General features: G+C 45.4%; 1 protein-coding gene across 1 annotated transcript in view; it reads right to left on the bottom strand.

Annotated features, from left to right (window-relative positions):
• The window catches only part of TTLL5 (tubulin tyrosine ligase like 5), a 207,789-nt gene that overhangs the window by 39,757 nt on the left and 147,056 nt on the right, over positions 1-20,976 (bottom strand). Inside the window, exons 30-31 of the mRNA XM_077819170.1 lie at positions 12,483-12,681; positions 2,630-2,850 (exon numbers count right to left, since the gene is read on the bottom strand). Of these exons, the coding sequence (XP_077675296.1) occupies positions 2,630-2,850; positions 12,483-12,681 (420 nt within the window). The remainder of the gene's footprint in view (positions 1-2,629; positions 2,851-12,482; positions 12,682-20,976) is intronic.

The raw sequence follows: 20,976 nt of genomic DNA, 5'->3' as shown, positions 1-20,976 counted from the left end.
ATATTCCATTAAAAGAAATAGGCAGGGCTGAGATCTCTTGGGAGGAAGGAGGCCTGGAAAGTAGCCAAGACAGAGTTAGGGGAGATGGTGGATAGCAAATTAGGGATGTGCTGGAAATCTCATATGGCAGCCAAAAAGCAAATGATACACTGTATTTTATGTAAAGAGGCACAGTATCATGTCATGGACTAGGGATGTGATAGTTCTATTTTCGGATATAACCACTTTTGGAATATTACAATTCTGCCTGAACACAGACTTAACATTGACAAATAGGAGAGGGTCCAATAAGTAAAATGAGATCATTGACGACTTGGTGGGTAGGACTACTATATGAGGAGAGGTTAAAGAAACCTCAGGAAGTATAACTATAACTAGGAACCTTGAAGATGTGGAGGAGAAGATTCAAAGGATGTCAAGTACTGTATTTAGGAGGGAGAGGGTTGTTCTGGAAGAAGTATCTGTGAGCAACAGGAAGAAACAAGGAGAAATTCAGGCTGCACATCAGGAGAAATTTCCTAGCAATAAGGTTGATTAGACTCTTGTGTGGTCTCCCAGGCGAAGTGACGGAATTCCTGCTACCGGAGTTATTTAAAAGCAGGCTGAACATAGCATCAGAGAATGCTCTGTACAGAAGAGCTGGAGAATGGAAAGAATGGACTGAAGCATGGAAGATATCTTTTTCATCTCTAATCTCTGTGATTCTTTGAAGAAGAATTTCCTCCATTCACCCTGCTTTGTACACAATACCTGCGGTCTTTTCTCTGATTCGGATGGATAGATTAGGTAGGAAGGACAGTGGTTTGAAAATGGTCAGCTTCCAGTATGCTAGAAGAATAGCTGGGTACTGCTTCTTTCCATGTAAGTGAAAAAATATTATTGTGAGATCACATGAATGGCAAGAATGGGTTTGGAGCCTTGTCCTGGAGTCCAAAAGGCAACTCAGAAAGTATTTCCGGAGTGGCTCCTTGCAGCCTTCGATACTTGGATTACGTTTCTGAAATTTTGCAGGAATCTTCTGCTTCCCCCCCCCCCAACCCCCCCCGCCTCCCCCTTCTGTGCATTTTTGGTGCTGAGCTTTTTCCGGTTTTCCCACACTCCTGCCTGTCACAGAGCAGAAACCACAAAAATGCAGCGAAGTAAAGTCTGTCCAAGAAGCTACAATTCCATCTCACAAGGATAAACATTCTCTCTGCCAACAAGTGAGCACAGCACACCGGCATCTTCAAATACACATCCCTGCTGCCCAGCAAAGAAACCCACTGACACAGCCTGTCACCTGTACTAACATGAGCCACCCCAGCACAAAGAGAATTGGATGGTGAATTCACCAGCACAGACCTGCCAGACCTCATGATCACAGCTGCCCTCACTGAGTCAACCAATCCTGCTAATGTCTTGTTTTCTTTTTAAATAGTTTTGGGGGATGAATTTAGTGCACTGTCTAAAGATAGGCATTCTGCAGGCAGGAAATATAAAGGCTTCTCCAGCACATCTCTTCCCATGTTCCTCCAAAACACCTTATTATTCCAGTCCTGCTCCCTCAGCCCCCCAACCACAGCATTGCCAATGCACCTCTATTCTGCATCTAAGCACTTCCGCAGGGGGGCTTTTAGAAAAATGATTATTTTTTATTAAAGCCTCTCTCTTAAATAGGGAAGGGGCTGCGAGGAGTCAGAGAATCTGGCAGGAAACAAACAGAACTGAGGGGAGGGGGTTATGAATGTAGTTCCCCCCCATCAGTGTTTTAGAGATTAAAACAAGTCCAAAGATGGGTAAGGATAAGGGCTGGAGAGACTTCAATATGAGGATACATTGTAAAGGTGGAGACTTTTCTGTCTACAGAGAAGAAAAATGAAAGGGGGCATGATACAGAGACATAGAATAATGAATTGTACAGATAAAATTACCCTATCATAACACTGAAACAAGGGGATGCTCAAGGAAATGAAAAGGCAACAAACTTGAAACTGATAAAAGGATATTATTTTTTTGTACACAGCACATAACTAACCTGTGGAAATCACAGCCACAGGATGGGTTGGAGGCCAAAAGCTTAGTAGGGTTTAGCATTGGACATTTATATGGGAAATGACATAAATATACATAAAGCGTATATGGGGATACAAACCCTCATGCTTTGGGACAAACCAACCACTAGCTGATGGGGTTAGGAAGAAACTTCTCCTATAGGCAGATGAGTCCATTATGGATAGTTCTGGGGGATGAATTTAGTGCACTATCTAAAGACAGACATAGTGCAGGCAGGAAATGTACCAGCTTCTCCAGCACAACTCTGTCCATGCACCTCCAACACACCTTGCTACTCCAGTCTTGTTCCCCCAAGAAGCACCTGCCACTCACCATTGTCAGAGACAGGCTAGTGGCCTAGGTAGCCCACTTCTCCAATATCTATGGCAATTCCTATATCCTCATATTTGTATGAAGCTATGGCCCTGCTTACACTCTGAGGTAAAGCTCCATTTTAGGGTACAACTACTCCAGTGTATCGAGGCCAGATTCTTCCAAGGTCTCAGAGATTCAGGAAGAACGCCCCGAAGGATCTGTATCAAAGACACTTGCTGGCAATGTGTTCCTCACAGATTTTTCTGGCACAGAAAAAACTTACTTGGAAATCCTCTGGGCTGCCACTTTTCTGACCACTGCCTGCCTATGGTTGGCTGGAGGCTTGGGGACCAGGTGAGAGGATGTACTCTGGGGTGGCATCACTTTGTGCAAACTGGTCACCTTCTGGATGCTGGAAGTGGCACTTGATGTCTTGCAGGCACCGGAATCAGCCGGCATGGATATATTGTTGGAGCTGGGTGGTGGGTGGTTGGCAAAGAGAGCCTGGTAGAAAACAAGATACAGGGATTGGTTATTTTCCCTTTGCAACTCCACCAGGAGAACCCATGTGGTGAAGAGCCTTGCCTGGGAAGAGAAAGTCCCGGCCTGGTAAAGCGGACCACCCAACTAGAAGGCTCCTGAGACAGTCTCAGAGATAGATACAAACTGACGGTGACTGATTCCATGAAGGAGTTTTTATAGAAGAATTCTACAGCCTTGGAAAGTCAGGGTTAGTTCTAGAAATGCCAACAAACTCTGCTACTGTGGCACAATATAGCAGGTGCTACAACACTGACTCCCAAATCCAACCTCCTCCTAGTCTTTGAGCTAATAGGAAGTCCTAAATTACCCTTACAGAAGCAAGGGGCACTAAGAGGGCAAACTGCTAAAGAGGATTTCCCCCTGACTCAGGCTCTGGGGATGCTTTGGGGAGAGAGGAAAGCTCCCAGTCATGAAGGGAGAGATACGCTGAAGGTTTGGGAGATGGGGCAAAATAGCTTGTGTACTGCCAGGCACTGAAGAACAAAGACACAGGTGGCAGAGGAGCGGAATGGCTCTCTGCACCAACTCAGCTGAGATTCAAAGCAGCACTCAATTCTCTTTAGGAAGTTGAAACCTGCCTGGAACTCTGTCTTATCCTTCCTCAAAGCTGCTTAGTTAGATCCCCATTCAGAGCAGTGAACTGTAGTCATGTGGCTTACTGGTGAAAAGTCAGTTATGAAAGATGAGGGGAAAGGGTGAGCACTAGCCAGTCTCCTGGGAAAGGTTGGGGCTTCAGTGCACTTGGCTGCATTTGTCCCGAGTTTCTTTCTCTGGTGAGGAACACACAGAGGCACAGTGAGTGGGCTCCAGGCTCCAGAGAAAGCCACAATCTGAGGATTGGCTGAGTCCCAGCATAAAGACAGGAAAAGCCCCTCTCCCCCACAATTCTCTGGCAAATGGCAGGGCACTCGTGTGGGAGGGAGTTTCTGACAGGCAGAGCCTGGGGGGAGAAAGGGGAATGTGAGAGCCAAACCAGGCCTTTTCCACTACAATTCACTGACAAGATCTGCTGAGCTTTCTACTCCTCGTTAACCTCTCCATGTCCTGCAGCTCCATTTTGATCCTGGATTCCTGAGCAGGATTACCTTCAGGTACAACTGTATAAATGACAAGTCAGAAGGAAGGCAGTAAATGCCACACTCTTGGCTTAGTCCAGTACAGCTGAGAGCCCATCACATTATCAGGGAAGGGATAGAGTCTCCCCACTCACTAAGCTTTCCTCCCCTGACCCAGAGACCGCTCCTCACTGCATCCATGCACAAGAATTTTTTTTTTTAAGTGCTTTTCCCTTGTTACTAAAATCCTGACACCTGGAGTTTGCAAAACTCTTGCACTGTACTGTCTACGTCACCTCCCCAAACATGCTCAGGCAAGAAGGTCAGTCACCCAGGAGGAAGAACAAACAGGAATTCTTATAACACAGGATGATCATCAGAGGCACGGCCGAGACCTGCCTAAGGAAAGGTTAAGGCTGTTTTGCTTCGGGACCACAGACTTCTGAAAGGCCTCTGTCTCCAGACTGTGCTGAGATCCTGGCTGCCTTCCACCGCAGCCAGGGTGTAGAGACTGGGGGTTGACAATGACCATGGCTTCTGGATCCAGCTACAAAGCACGCTGCCCTGCTGTGAACCCTATGGGGGCGGGGCAGGAAACCAGAAGAAGCTACTGTGCAAACAAAGGCCAGACAGAGAAAGGGATGGGAAGAGATTTCAGCACATACACACATGGAGGTGCGCCCTCATCATTCAGGATCCACAAAGTCCAGTTCTAGGGAGGACTGTAGCATGGAAGAAACTCTGATATAAACAGCCCAGAAGCATCCAGTACCCAACAGTTATTAAGGGAAACATCCAGAACAGGGCTCACAATGCTGGAGAGTTGGACTGGCTCCTGAGGAGACTCATGCCCTCCCCTGTGGAAGGTGCCAAGGGGCACAAATCTGCATAATATTTAGCACAATACAGGACTCTGCATCTTCAAAACACTGCAAAAACATTAGCTAATTAATCCCCACAACATTCCTGGCAGACAGGTCTGGAGTATTAACCCCGTTTTATAGGTGGGCACTCTGGGCCACAGAGAGGGCAAGTGACCTGCCACAGATGGAGCCACCCTCAGAGCTAGAGTCAGAACTCAGGAGTTCCTGAGTCTCAGTCCTGTACTCACACCAGTAGATCACACCTCTCCTCATTTTACACAGAAATAAAGTACAGACAGAATGATAGCTGCACAAAAAGAATGCTTTTTAATTAGAAAATGTCATGTACAATTTGCCAGTCAGGGTGAGGCACACGGTAAGTTATCAGCAAGCAGAAACCAAGCTTACTGTACCCACTCACAATTAAAGTGAGGAAGTACCAGAAGTTTGAACTAAAACAGTTATTCTAATGATCTTCAAAAACAGAAGGAAGGATCCTGCCACTTACCCTCCCATATATCCAACATCTATCCCTAGAAAAATAATAGAACAAATGCCGCAAGTAAAATCAATAAATAATCACTAAACCTGAAAATCACAGAATCACAAGCAACAAACAGAAATGAGGATTTATAAAGATTAGCTCACCAGACAAACATAATTGCATTTTGGGACAGAATTACAAAATACGTGTGCATAATGTGATGAGGTTTTGGATGTTTGTAAAGCATTTGCTACAGTTTTCTATTAAATCTATTTACAGAGTTCAGTCAAATCAGCGTGGATATGGTAGAAAACTGGCTGAGTGACCAAACAAAGGGGCAAAAAGTAATGATAATTGGCAAAATACTGAGTTGTGGGAAGGGAAGTCTAGTGTGGAACCACAGTGGTCAGTATAAGGGCCAATCTGCTGTAAGGACTTCATTAATGATCTAGAAAAAGGAGAGCACATTAATAGAATTCACAAATTATAGTACAGTGGGTCCTACTTTGTGAACTATTCAGGAGAGGGACTGTCTTGATATATGTTAAAATAAACTGACTGTATGCTTTCTCCTTCTACCCAACCCCTTTGTCACGAAGTTTGTTTTCTTAAACTATGAGCTTTCTGGGACACAAATTGGGTTTTATTATACATTTGTAAAGTATTCAGCACATTGTGTGTGCTGAAATAAATAAATAAATATATACATAAATATAATGAGATTAGAAACAGGGGGCAGAACTTCAGGTGGTATAAATCAACATACCATCACTGACTTCAGTGGAGTTATTTTATTTTACAGTAGAACCTTAGAGTTACTAACACCTTGGAAATGGAAGCTGTTCAGAGCTCTGAAATGTTCATAACTCTGAACAAAACTTTATGGTTGTTCTTTCAAAAGTTTACAACCAAACATTGACTTAATACAGCTCTGAAACTTTACTACGCAGAAGAAAAATGCTGCTTTTAACCATCTTAATTTATGTGAAACAAACACAAAACCAGTTTCCTTACCTTGTCAAATCTTTTTTTAAAACTTTCCCCTTTTTTTAGTAGTTTACGTTTAACACAGTAATGTACTGTACAGTATTTGCTTCTTTTATTTTTTTTTGTCTCTGCTGCCTGATTGAGTACATCCGGTTGCAAATGAGGTGGGTGGTTGACTGGTGAGTTTGTAACTCTGGTGTTGGTAACTCTGAGGTTCTGCTGTACATAAACTAAAGATATAACCCCATAGGTAGCAAATAAAAATTGGATTTGCCTTGGAAAACTGCAGTTAACACATTTGCAGAAAAATAATCCAAGGGAGAAAACTGGGAAAAGAAATGTATGAAGGAGATGAGGGAGGGAGCTAAATAGTCTTTAATGCAACATGGTAGCAAAAAATGTCAATGCAGGTTAGGCTGCTCTCAGAGAGGCCTTGCATCCCAGAGCAAAGGGGGGGAGGGTTTTTTTTCTAGTGCAGCCACACCTGCTTTGAATGCCCCACATTCCCAGTGAGACACTGACAAATTGGAGGACATCCAGAAAAGAGTAAAAGGAATTAGTTATGGGGAAAGTTAAATCTCCTTAGCTTAGCTATGTGCTGACTAACTTGGGACCATGCAACTTTCTGAAGGGTATAAGGGAAGAGAGGAATTATTTAGCAACTGGGGATGAACTGGACACAGTATTTATATCAGAAAACTATTTAAACTACTGATTGAAACTGTAACCATGAGTGACCCCAATACTCATTATCATTTGTTAAATGTTTTATCTGACCCTTTCTGACACAAGGCTGCATTGATAGGAATCATTTTACTATATGACTGAACTAGGGTTGTTTTAATTTAACATATTTCTCATTTCCCATATGCAATGTTTAGGATAAAGCTCTAGATCCAGTAGCTGCCCATACACATAAAATAGATACAGACTAAACAGAACAAACCTACATAGGGGAGAAGAAGCCTCCATGACGGTTAGTGGCAACTCCCCAGTAGAGGGAACAATTAGAAAGTAAACACTGATTGTTTAATTTCCTAGGCAAGGGCATCTCTGGTAACAACATCCAGGTCAGATCACGTCACTCATCGCTCCCTTCAGTCCGTACAAAATGGTGCTGCTGATAAACTTTCTTCCTTTCCTGTTGGCTTGATCATGTAACTCCTGTTCCTTGAACCACTCCAGTATCAGATTTAAGCTTCTTGTCATCACCTTCAAAGCTCTACATAACTCTGCCCCTCCCTACTTACCCTTCCTTGTCAAGCTTCATGCTGGCTCTCTGTCCCCTTCACTCTGCCAGTGCTCCCAAACTCCTCCATCTGTCTGACAGATTCTCACACAATCACCCTTGTGCCTTCTCCCGTGCAGGCCCCTATGAATGGTACAATATCCCTGAGCTCCTCCAAAAAGGACCTATCTCTTCCAAATTTAAATCGTTCTTTAAGACCCATTTTTGCCTTGTTGTCTATAGTGAATCAAGTTGACTTGTATATAAATTGCCTATATTGTTACTCCCCTTCCCCTGACTACTTGTCTTAGATTGTGCGCTCCTCAGAGTTTGTACAGCACAAAGCATGCCTTCCGTTTGCACATATACATATGGCTTTAAATATGCCACTCCTGTCCTTCCATTTATACAGCTCACTTCCAACACATCAGGCTGTCAGCAGCACAGAGAGCAGGCCCTTCCTTGAATCATGCACAATGGTGCTGCTGTTACTCACTCACACACTGCCTGTGGACAAACAGACATATCCAAACCAGACATCATATAGAGAAGGAGAAAATAGAAACTGCTTTCAGTACAGCAAGGCACCTTTCAAGGACACGACATATCAGTGAGGTGACCAGAGAAGCCGTGGCATGAGCACCTAGGCTGCTGGGAAATGGCTGGGTTGCCTCACCAAGGCAATTCTGAAGCCATGACTGGAATTGCAACATCATATGGAAATGCCTTCTTTGTGGCCTGGAGATACACAGAATGCAGGGTCCAAAGCACTCACAGTAACAGATAGTGTAATACTGCCTGCAAATGATTAGGCCTTTTCCACTTGGGCTTCATTTTTCCTGCTGCTAACAGTATCAAGTTCTCAGCACTACTATAACTCTTTTCATCCACAGCTCTCAGAGCAATTCACACAAGTGTGTCAGTATCAGATTGGAAACTGAGGCACAAAGCCATAGGCACCAACTTTTATTTTTCCCCAGTGGTGCTCCACCCCCGCTCTACCCTGAAACCCCCCCTCCTCCGCCACTCTGCCCCTTCCCCCAAGGCCCCACCCTTGCTCAGCCTCTTCCTGCCCCCATCCACCAGCCACTTGCTGCTCTCCACCCTCCCCCAAATTCTTCCTGGAGCCGCCAAACAGCTGTTTGGCAGCACCCCTGATTAGCTGATCGGCAGCACCGCCAAACAGCTATCGTTGGTGGGTGCTGAGCACCCACTATTTTTTTCTCATGGGTGCTCTAGCCGTGGAGCACCCACAGAGTCAGTGCCTATGCATAAAGCAATGAAGTAACTTGCTTAAGGTCCCCAAGTGACCTGACAGAGTTAGGAATAGAAACAAGGTGTCCTGAGTCCCAGTCCAGTATCCTATTGACGGGACCACAGAATAAAGGGTGCCAGGGAGCAGGAACTGAACAGTCTGGAAAATGAATAAAATTAGATTTAGTAAAACTTCTCAACCCTGATTAAGGTTCTGAGGGAAGAACTCAGGACCTATTAGAAGAGATAAACCCAAAGCCAGGGAACCTGGAGGCTGGTGTGCTGCACTTCTCTAAACCCAGAGGTCTGAGGTGAAGGCCTTATTCTCCTCTGTACCACTCCCCAAGGCTGTGCTGATGGAGTCTCCAAATTCTCCTGTCAGTCTTCTCTCCCCTCCCCCACATTACACACAGTGTTCTAAGTGCTCTGAGAAGCAGGAGCAATTCCCAGATGAATGCAGAATTTTTCTGGCTTTGTGCAATGAATTTTCTTGGATCAGAGCAACAAGAGTTGGTTGTGTTGAGGCTGCCCTCCCAGCACTGTGAGTGTGCAGTACATAGGGAGCCCTCAGCAAGGTGAGGAAGGCTGTGAAAGACCCATTGATGCTACCCACTGACCTCCTCCAACCCCAGGCACCCTGCCTGCGAGAACACATGGTTTCTGTGGGCCCTACCCTCAGGATGCCAATAAACACTTCTCATTCCCAACCTCCACGCCAGACTGCTTGAGAAAAGAAGTGGGGGAAAACTCATCAGCATGAGATGCCACCTCAGAAAAGGGCTTTTTGTGAGTGCAGATCTAAGGTATGGCAAGGGAGGACAGAGGGAGAAAGCAAGAGGAAGGAAGTGACAAATGGGGGAAGGAAAGAGACAAAGAGAGAAAGATGGAAGGAAAAGTTTTAAGCCAGAGGTTCCCAAACTGTGTTGTGTGCAGAGTGGGCTGGTCACCTGCTCCTGGCTCCTCCCCTTATGTCCAGCTACTACAGTGATTAAATACATTCCTAATACAATACAAGCCACTAGTGCCATACACAAGCCATTGGTGTCATTGGCATAAGGATGTTTTATCGTTACAAGGGGGTGAGGCCCAGGCATTGTGAATTGGGAAAAAAGCAGGAGGACCTGGGTGCAGCAAGCAGGACAGTGGATGGGGGGCAGACAACGAGTGGAGTGGGATGGGGCTTGGACAATGGAGTAGGTATGGGGGTAGGAGGCCTGGGTGACAATGAGTGGGAGATGGGTAAGGCCCAAGTGATAGTGAGCAGGTGAGTGGGGGCCCAGGTGCAGTGAGTAGAGAGGAAGTGGGGAGGCACAGATAATGGTGAGTGGAAGGGGAAGGCAGGAGGCCACAGTGAAAATAAGCAGGATGGTGATCAGGCAGTGGTGAATGGAAGGGAGTGAGGGCTGGGGCTTGGACCAAAGTGAGTGGAAGGAGGTAATGGGATGGGGGAGGGTGAGTTGTAAGGGTAGGTGGGGGGAGCCAAACAGTGGTGAATGACGGGGACAGGGAAGGCAACAGTGAACAGGAGAGGGAGGTGGTGGTAGGGTAGGCGATGGTGAGTCTGTTGGGGTGCTCTGGCTACTAAGCAGGAGAGGTCAGTGCAATTGTGACTGAGATGGGAGATCTGTTTGGCACCAGGCAAAGACAAGTGGGAGGAGACGTATCCGAGAGACACTCTCTCTATTAAGACCTGGCTTTCAATACAAGGAAGTCTGAGGGTATTCTACACTGCAATTAAAAACCTGCAGCTGGCCTCTGCCAGCTGACTCAGGCTTGCGGGGCTGCTTAATTGCGCTGTAGATGTTCAGGTTTGAGCTGAAGCCCGGGCTCTAGGACCTGCAAGGTGGGAGGGTCCCAGAACTCAGGCTGCAGCCTGAACTTCTATGGAGCAATTAAACAGCCCCTTAGCTCAGGAGTGTCAGCCCTAGTCAGCTGGCATGGGCCAGACGTGGGTGTCTAATTGCAGTGTAGACATACCCTGAGTGTTAAACAAATCCCTTTCTTCATTAATGGCAATTTCAGAGCTGCCTGAGCCCGTGGCAGGGCAATGGCCTCGATATTGCAGTTCTGAACTGTTCGGTTCGGGGGGCGGGGGCGAGGAGTGGAGGCTTAACAAAGAATCACTTTAACAGAAACTCCTGAGTAATGGCTCTGCCCTAGGCCAAAAATAACATCAGCTCAATGTCGGCAATTAGAAGAGGGCTCAGCCAGGCCCCCATGGTCAGCTCCAGCCTCCTCACAGGCACAGCTCAGCTCGGCTTGCAGTGCTACCCTACACTCATCAGCAGCCACGGCTGCCCACCCAGAGCCCCTTGGACAGAGATGAAAGAAGGGCCTTCTGCTCCTGCTCAGAGGGGTAGCAAGCGGGGAGGGGGAGTTTGGGGAAGGAAAGGACACAGTACAGACAGAAGTTGCCTCCCTCTCTGATTTTCCTCCCAGAATGGTGGGAAATTGAGCCATAAGCTGTTTGCTAGGGACCCTGCATAACTTGTAATTCATGCCCCTGATATGGGGGTGGAGGGGCCCCACATGTTTAGTTCTTGCTTGTGTTTGAGGCCATCTCTTCCAGACTGCCCAGCAAATACCAATAGCTCCCACCTAACCTGGGTCAAACAATCTGTGCTGAATGGAGGTCCAAGCACATGAAGAATCCCACTGCCGTTGCAGCCACCAATCAAAATGAAGGAAACCCTGCCCTCCATGAGAAATGGGGTAACTTGTGCTTTATAAACCCCTGCAGAGTCTCCATCTAGGGTGTGGAGATTCTGCTCCAGACACAGCTGCTGAAACACTGCCATTCATTACATGGGAATCATACAGGACTCAAGGATCTTGATCCCGTTTCCATTTTCTTCCTGCCTTGACAGCATTGTGTCTCCCTCTGTCTCTTCCAATGGTGTCAAGGGAATGACTCTGTGCCAAATGGCTGAGTGCCTAGCAATTAAAGGAAACATTAGATGCACTGACTGATAATGATGGTGTGTAGCAGGCCCTGGGAGATGTGGGAGAAGGTCACACCTCGACTCAGGCTCTATACCTGTGTCTATTGTGTATTTAAGGCACTTAGAATATTCCTGGCAAAGATGAACCTTATTCCCTCACAGGAAGAGTGGAGACTTCCCCAGGAATGAAGCAATCCAGGTAATGTTTGGTCTTCACTGTGGTGAAGTCCTTTTCCTATCAGTCTACATTGTTTGGTGCATGGGTACTGTGGTGTGTGGGAGAGGACTTGGTGAAGCTGCAGCTGAAACAGAGACCACTGGTACCAACTTCACAAGGCAGGGACACATGTCAACACAGCTATGAGACTCTGGGGAATGGAGACACACAAACGTAGCAATGACACCCGTATAGGTAAACCACATGTGCTCTTGGTGGGCACAAACACATGCCACCACAACTATGGGATTTACAGACAAAGAATCTCTGGGCCAAGTAAGGCTGGGCTCTGACTCAGGAACTAGGTAGGATAGTGAGCAGCAGCACTCAGATAGCCAACTAGAGAGGGATCCTGACCCAGCAGGGAGGCCAAGAGGTACAGCAGCATTAGGCTGCTATCAGAATCATGGAATATAGGTTCAGTCCTGTCCTCATAACCCACACGTGGTGCTTCCTCCCCACAAAACCTTGTGCCATGTCCTGGGTGTGAGACTGCCCCATACCGGCCCACAGGTGTAGAAACCGGCAGTGGTCCTTCTCAAGCAGACTTTTGTCTCAGTTACCTGGTGCCGGGCTCGGCTTTGCTCCAAGAGCTGTCGGGACTGAAGCTTCTGCTGCTGGAGTTGCTGCACGGCAAAATGGAGTTGATAGCTGCCAGCAGTTGGCTGATACTTGGGATGTGCCAGCTGGCTTTCTGTCACCTTGCTGTAGACACAGTTCTCTAATTCTCCTTCCCAGGCGAAGTTGTCACTCTTTAGAGCCCTGAGAAGAGAAGAGCCACCACACACGTTATCCATCTCCATTACTCTGCATGCGAGGCCAGGAGAGCTGCTGCCCACAGGGCATCACTGCTCCCGAAGGAGTCACTAGTATCTTGACAGGCATGCGATTAGCAACAAGTGGGTGGCACTGGCAAGTAGAACACATGATACAAATGTTGCGTGTCAGCTGTGAGCCTGTAAAGGAGGACCTGCCTCCAACAATAAAAGTCTGGAAGTCTGGACTGGGCCTATGTTACTATCCTTACTACCAAGCCTGAGGCGAACAATTGCAGAGAAACAAGAGGGAAAATCCAAGAGTGACATTAGGACATGACCATGGCTATCTAGCTAGCACTGAGGGGAGACAGTCAGCCTTGTAGCCCCCAGAGTCAGGGTTCCACAGAGTTACGTGGCTGAGCTAAGGATTACTGTAATTGGGGACCTATACTCTTCCCCACTAGGCCCACGGGTTTTGTGGAGAGCAGGCGACAGAGTGACAGGGTCACAAGGTGTCCTGGAGAACCTGGGATAGCCGAGCAATCCAGATTCCCTGTGCTAACTGACCAGATGCCACATGGTCCACTGAGTCTGACCAATAAAACCTTTAAGTCCCATTGCTTGAGCCTCCTATGTCCCCACTGAGCTCATTCTTCTCTCCCATTATGCCCCATGTCTAGACACTCCCTTTGGATCTCATGTGTTGAGAAGTACAGACTTTCCTTAAAGTTCCTATGCACACTGTAATTGACTGGGCTACAGATGATGCTTGTATTTGCTGCATCCTACCAAGAGTGCAGAGAGGGGATAGTGTTTCTGGGTGGAGGAATGCCACCCCCGTCTCTTCACTTCATAGAGTTCAAATAAAAAAAACCCCAAAGCCCCTCAATTAACCGTTGGAACAATTAACCATTGGACCAATTTACCAACAGTAATTTTTAAATCAAGACTGGATGCTTTCTAAAAGATCTACTCTAGGGATTATTTTGGAGAAGTTCTATGGCCAGTGTTATGTAGGAGGTCCAACCAGATGATCACAGTCACCCCTTCTGGCTTTGGAATCTATGAATTTATAAACCCCAGATTTCCGTGAACCTGGTATGGTCTCCCCTGCAATCCTGGCCACCAAACTGATCCAGAGTAACATACTGAGGATGATCTTAAAAGGGCCAAACTCAGTTACCCAGCCCCCAACACACTTTCTGCAGCTGAATCACTAGGAGAGGGCAGGGACACTGCAAGAGGTTCAAGTGGACCCATCCCCACACCCAAACTCTCAGCAGCAATGGAGCAAAGCAGCCCTGCTTAGCAAGGGACATTGGTTGTCAGCATCTCCATCCTGCTTCCTGTGGGGCACCCACGCCCCTCTGTCCTATCTCGGATGCTTTCCAGGCCCCTCCATTGTGCTATCTGCAGGGGACCCCATACCACAGGCCACCCTTCATCATCATATAAAAAACTGATTAGAATCCTGTACAAATGACTTTGGCTCTCACCTCACTGAGTCTTAAATTGTCATCTCTGCCTCTTTTCCAAGTGCTTGGGAGGAAGTGTGGTCTAATGAATACAGACTTGGGACTCAGAAGATCAGCATTCTAATCCTGGCTCTGCCACTGACTCAGTGGGTTACCTTGGGCAAGTCACTTCACCACTCTGGGCCTCTGTTTCCCCTCCTGCCCTTTGTCTTTCTTTTCTAAACAGACTGTAACTCCTTGTGGGCAAGGACTGTCTCTCGCTATGTGTTTGTAGTGCACCTAACACAACATATATCTATATCTATCTATATCTTTTAAATGTCCTCTCTGTTTTTGGCATTTTGTGGTTCTTCAGTTTCCCCCTCTTACGGTACCTGGTTTATTTCTCCACTGTCCCCTTCCTTCCTTCCATCCTATCTCCTCAAGATATTCCCTTTCCTGTTGTTTCTGTCGCAGCTCCTTGGTCACTTCTCTCCTTCCCAGTTATACCCAAACGAAATGAGGAAGAGCCAAACTCTGGGGTGTCTAGTGCCTACGAAAGCATGCCCGCTCTTTTCCTCAGGTGAACAGTGTAGTCCTTGCTCTCCAACATGGCTGGATCCTCTCCTGCAGCTCTGCCTGCAATCGCTCAGTTCTGTGCATCATTCATATGCCACAGGCTGAGCAGGGGAAGTGTTGCAAGCCCCTCAACACTGCCCCCTACTGGGCACAAGATACCCCAGAAGTGTAAATACAAAGAAATGTATCGCAATCACAAGGCATATTGAGAAACCTGGAAATGATCTCCATCTGCTGCCTCATCAGACCTGCCTGCTCCCAGCACTGGTTATTATCAAGTTGCCATCATCTGGCCCTTTTCCCATATTCTTGGGGTAACACTGGCCCTCACACTGCATGGATCCTGACTCTATCCCCACTTCCAGGTGGTAAAGCCCCTGGACTCTTCTGACAGCATGTGAAACAGCTGCAGCAGCTGTGCTCCTCCCAGTGAAACTGGGGGGGTCATGCTCACAGTTGAGAAACAGAGGAGATTTTGCTGGGACTGGAACACACTCCTGTGGGGACAGATGGAATCACTGCAGACCATTCTTTGAAGAAACAAAAAGCAAAACACCAATGCTCATTGGCCCCAGTAGATATGAAGATCACTCAAAAGCAAAGCTGGAATTAGTCTGGCACTCAGCAGGAAGCCTGAAGAGGACCCTCTCATCAAAGGCAATGAAGGATCATGAGCTGTGGTCCCTCAGTTACAAACTACCCACACTACATTCTACTTGCCCATTTGTCTGTGGTGTGCAGTTTTTCTCACACCTTCAATTTCTCCTCCTTATTGCCATAGTAAAAGATGGTGAGTAGATTTTGTACCTGACTAGTAATTTTCATGGTCACATCTCTCCTTAAACCCCATTCTATCCCTGGAGCTTCTCACTAAGAATCTACCAAGCACAAGGAAAAACAAGCAACGCTCACCCCATTTAGAGCCTGGACATTCCTCTGGTCATCAATATGTTAGGGGTCTGAACTGTCTGACTGACATTAAGCATCCTCCTTCTCTTTGGTGTATTTACCTGGGTCACCCTTCCTAACAGTGCTCAATAAGGAGTAAGAGTCCTGCTGATCATGGCTGCTTTCTGAAAGCTCTTTGGGACAGGCACCTATAGTTCTACAGTGCAGCTCCCATCCTGACTGAGAATCAAGACATAATACAGAACTAAGGCTTGTGAAGGTGAAGCGAGTCAAGCAGTTCTCAGGGCACTCAGACAAGGTACCCAATTGATCCTGGAGCTCAGTACCTGCTCCAGATCTCCCAGAGATCTGCCTCCAGTTAAGAACCTGCACAGCATAAATTCTATCCTTTAATGAATAAGAATGCCTGAGAAGCTAAAGACGGGGTTGCTTTCTTGAACTTACGCAAGTCATGATTAAGTGAAAGAGATACACTGATGTGATGTGAACACCTTTGAAGATAGCTTTAAATTGCCCCCAGTCTAACCAGCAAGACTTGCTGTTGAATGGATGAAACGCAAAGAGGCCCATATCTGTGTTTCCGGAAAAGGGTGTACATCTTGCAGCAGTAGGATATGAAGGCAATAAGATATGAGACATATTCACTGAGCTAAAGTCAGTGAGTAGCAGCAGCAATCTTTTGGCAGGTGTCATACCAAAGATCTGAAGGGATCATATTTAACCTACACATTTGATGCTGTAAGGGGTGATTGTGCACTTGTAGACCATGTGCCAGCTCGTGCCAAGGCCCCCGGACCACACCGAACACTGACAAATGCATAGATGGAAACCAGTCTGGCTCACCTGTGTGTTAGGACTGTTAAAATAGGTACTAGAGTTATAAGAATGTAGATTTTATGAAATGCTTGTAGAATACTGCATGTATTAATCTTACTTATATAATCTTACTTGCTTAGTAGAGGCCTGTATCCCATGTTATAAGGTATTTAAGTGTTTGTTCTGCAAATATAAAAATGTTTGCTAAGACTGTAAACCCCCACAGCTGGGGAGAAGCATCACCAAATGTTGACATACTAATTTATCACAAGAGGTGTCATCTCCTCCCCAACAAAGTAAGGCCTAAAGACACCAGACAAACCATTGTGGAACATCAGTGGACAAAAGACTGATGATTGCTTCCCCATGAAGCTGGTCATGCACAAGCCCTTGTCCCACCACAGCTTGAATGCTGGGGGAAGGGAATAAAAATCCTTCTTAAAGAGAAATTATCACCACTATGCTGCTTGGAATTCAGAGGGGGCAATATTTCTAAGCATTAGCAAGGGATCCCTAAGCTGCTTAGTTTGTTTAAGCCCTAGGGGATATATAGCACGTGCATATACAGCAGCTACTATCACCTTTTGAAACCTAAAATTGTAACTCATATGTGTGTGTATGTTTCCCTTCTTTAACCTTATAAAATAACTAGGGCTGTCGATTAATCGCAGTTAACTCATGCAATTAACTCAAAAAAATTAATCGTGATTAAAAAAATTAATCACTATTTATCGGTTTTAATCGCACTGTTAAAACAACAGAATACCAATTGACATTTATTAAATATTTTAGATTTTTTTTTACATTTTCATACAGTATTCTGTGTTGTAATTGAAATCAAAGTGTATATTACCTTTTTTACAAATATTTGCACTGTAAAAATGATTAAAAAATAGTATTTTTCAATTCACTTCATACAAGTACTGTAGTGCAATCTCTTTGTTGTGAAAGTTCAACTTACAAATGTAGATTTTTTTTTTTTACACAACTGCACTCAAAAATAAAACAATGTAAAACTTTACAGCCTACAAGTCCACTCAGTCCTACTTCTTGTTCAGCCAATCGCATAAACAAGTTTATTTACATTTACGGGAGATAATACTGCCCACTTCTTATTTACAATGTCACCAGAAAGTGAGAATTGGCATTTGCATGGCACTTTTGTAGCCAGCACTGTAAGGTATTTAAGTGCCAGATATACTAAACATTCGTAGGCCCTTTCATGCTTCGGTCACCATTCCAGAGAACACACTTCCATGCCGATGACACTAGTTAAAAAAATAATGCGTTAATTAAATATGTGACTGAACTCCTTGGAGGAGAATTGTATGTCTCCTGTTCTGTTTTACCCACATTCTGCCATGTATTTCATGTCACAGCAGTCTCAGAGGCAGCACATGCTGTTCATTTTAAGAACATTTTCACTGCAGATTTGACAAAATGCAAAGAAGGTATCAATGTGAGATTTCTAAAAATAGCTACCGCACTCGACCCAAGATTTAAGAATCTGAAGTGCCTTCCAAAATTGGAGATGGACGAGGTGTGGAGCATGCTTTCAGAAGTTTTAAAAGAGCAACACTCTGATGCGGAAACTACAGAACCCAAACCACCAAAAAAGAAAATCAACCTTCTGCTGGTGGCATCTGACTCAGATAATGAAAATGAACATGCATCGGTCCGCACTGCTTTGGATTGTTATTGAGCAGAACCTGTCATCAGCATGGACGCATGTCCTCTAGAATGGTGGCTGAAGCATGAAGGGACATATGAATCCTTAGCACATCTGGCACATAAATATCTTGGGACACCAGCTACAATGGTTCTACAAGAACACTTGTTCTCACTTTCAGGTGACATCATAAACAAGAAGCGGGCAGCATTATCTTCTACAAATGTAAACAAACTTGTTTGTCTGAGCAATTGGCTGAATAAGAAGTAGGACTGAGTGGACTTGCAGGCTCTACAATTTTACATTGTTTTATTTTTGAATGCAGGTTTTTTTGTACATAATTCTACATTTGTAAATTCAACTTTCATGATAAAGAGATTGCACTACAGTACTTGTATTAGGTTAACTGAAAAATACTATTTCTTTTGTTTTTATACACTGCAAAGATTTGCACTGTAACTCCTCACTTAACATTGTAGTTATGTTCCTGAAAAATGCTACTTTAAGCGAAACGATGTTAAGCGAATCCAATTTCCCCATAAGAATGAATTTAAATGGGGGGGTTAGGTTCCAGGGAAATTTTTTTTGCACTTGGCTGAGCCTTCAAGGGTTAACACATTGTTGTTAATGTAGCCTCACACTCTACAAGGCAGAACTAATGGAGGTAGAAGACACAATAGACACATGACAGTGGCTGTGGAAACCGAACGTGATGATGAACCTATGCTATCCCACTGGAGCGCCCCACTCCCTCCACTTTCCAAAGTGCTGGGGGCTGCATGTGTGTGTGAGACAGAGACACACACCATGTGTGAGAGAGAGAGAGAGAGACAGACAGAGACACACACCGCATGTGTGAGAGAGAGATGTGCATTGCCCCTTTAAGTACGCTGACCCTACTCTAAGTACACTGCCTTTTTAAGTGGATCAGCAAGTTGAGACAGCAGCTACTGACAGCAAGCTCCCCCCCTCCTGAACCCTGTCGTGTCCCCACCTGCTCTGTGGAGATGGGGTACAGGAGCAGGGGGAGGGGGACACCCTGACATCAGCACCCCTGAACTGCCCGGCAATTGATAGCCTGCTGGGCGGCTGCTGCACATGGAACTTAGGGGAGCTGATGGGGGGCTGCCAGCCCACCCTGATTCTAAGCCCCACCAGCTAGCTCCAAAGGGCTGCTCTTCCTGCAAGCAGTGGACAAAGCAAGCGGCTGCCAAACAACATTATAAGGGAGCATTGCACAACTTTAAACGAGCATGTTCTCTAATTGAGCAGCGATGTAACAACAAAACAACGTTAACCAGGACAACGTTAAGTGAGGAGTTACTGTAATCAAAAATAAATATAAAGTCAGCACTGTACACTTTGTATTCTGTGTTGTAATTAAAATCAATATATTTGAAAATGTAGAAAACATCAAAAAAATTTAAAGAAATGGTATTCTATTATTGTTTAACAGTGCAATTTATCACACAATTTTTTTAATCGCTTTACAGCCCTAAAAATAACTCTTTATTTCTTTTCCCTAGTTAACAAATCTTTAATTAGTTTACTACAGGATTGGTTACAAGCATTGCTTTTGGTGACAGATCTAAGGTATAAGTTACCTGGGGTAAGTGACTGATCCTTCGGGGCTGGGAGTAACCTGAATATTGTTGTGATTTTTGGTGTAAGGGAACATTTATCACAAAGAAACATTTATGGGTGGCAAGACAGACGGGAACGCGCAAGGGGACAGTCTGTGACTCCATGTTAAGGCTGTCATTATGCTTGAGTCGTTCACATTTAATACTTGGTTGGTCAAATCTAATTATAGAACATACAATCAGTTTGGGGTTTGTAACAATCTGCCCTGAGGTTGGCACACACTTTCGTGAGCCACTCCAGACAGCCTGACAACGACATTGCCCATTTTACAGCCAGTATTTGCTCTGTGCCTTACAGATGATGCTCAGGGGCTGTGGCCTGTGGTGCAGTGCAGGCCACTGGCTGAGTTGCAGAACTGAATGCTTCAGAGGACTATTTCCCAGAGGTTCCGTACCACAAAGGTACTACATTCCTTTCTCTTTCACCTTTCTGGTGATGGACATTAACTATCATGGAAATGCACAGATTGGGGATTGCTGGTCCAAGTTTCAATGAAAGCAATGGGATTATTGGTGTGATTTTGAGTTCACTCTCTCCAAATGCCTCTCTAAAGCACGTGTTTGCCTTTGGTCTCTAAGCTGAGCTCTTCTTATTTAACCTGAGTATGATCTACAGACTACAGTGAGATTTATAGGGTGGTCTCTAGCAGAGTTTAGCTTGGTTGTTCCTGTCCAGAAAAAACATATGGAAACCACGTTATCACTATTTTGGGAAGAGCCAGGACTGTAATCAATTCTGGCTAACTGGTTTTCCTGTAGCGTAGACACAGTTTTATATACAACTCACTTGTGCTCCACTGTCCATGATGCTACTCTACACCCAGGGAATCCCAGCAGCGCCCATTTACAGAGACCACATCAATGCAAGTTACTTTCTGCCTATGTTTCACTTTGATGGTTTGTAAAACTGTTTATGATGGGATGGGAATATTTTTTCCATTAGGCTTCATGGCATTTGTTTCCTTCTAAATGGAGCTGAAATTAACAGTTACATTTAGTCTAACTACAACTTCAGTAGGTGGCAGCGTGGCCCTCCTAGTAGAGGCCATGGAGCTCCCAGTGCAGGACTTGGGATCATACACAGATAAGGGTGCCTGCCTCTCAGCTCTGCACCACTACATATAGTATAGTATAAAATCAGCTCTGACCCATACATGGCAAGGCGTGCCCACATGGATGAGATGGGAATTGGGGTTAGTCTCTTTGAATCATGGTGCTATTGCCAGCTA

This window comes from Eretmochelys imbricata, chromosome 6 (genome assembly GCF_965152235.1).
Source record: "Eretmochelys imbricata isolate rEreImb1 chromosome 6, rEreImb1.hap1, whole genome shotgun sequence".
NCBI lineage: Eukaryota > Metazoa > Chordata > Testudines > Cheloniidae > Eretmochelys > Eretmochelys imbricata.
The sequence above is the reverse complement of the archived record's forward strand: the minus strand, read 5'-3'. Positions and strand labels throughout refer to the sequence as shown.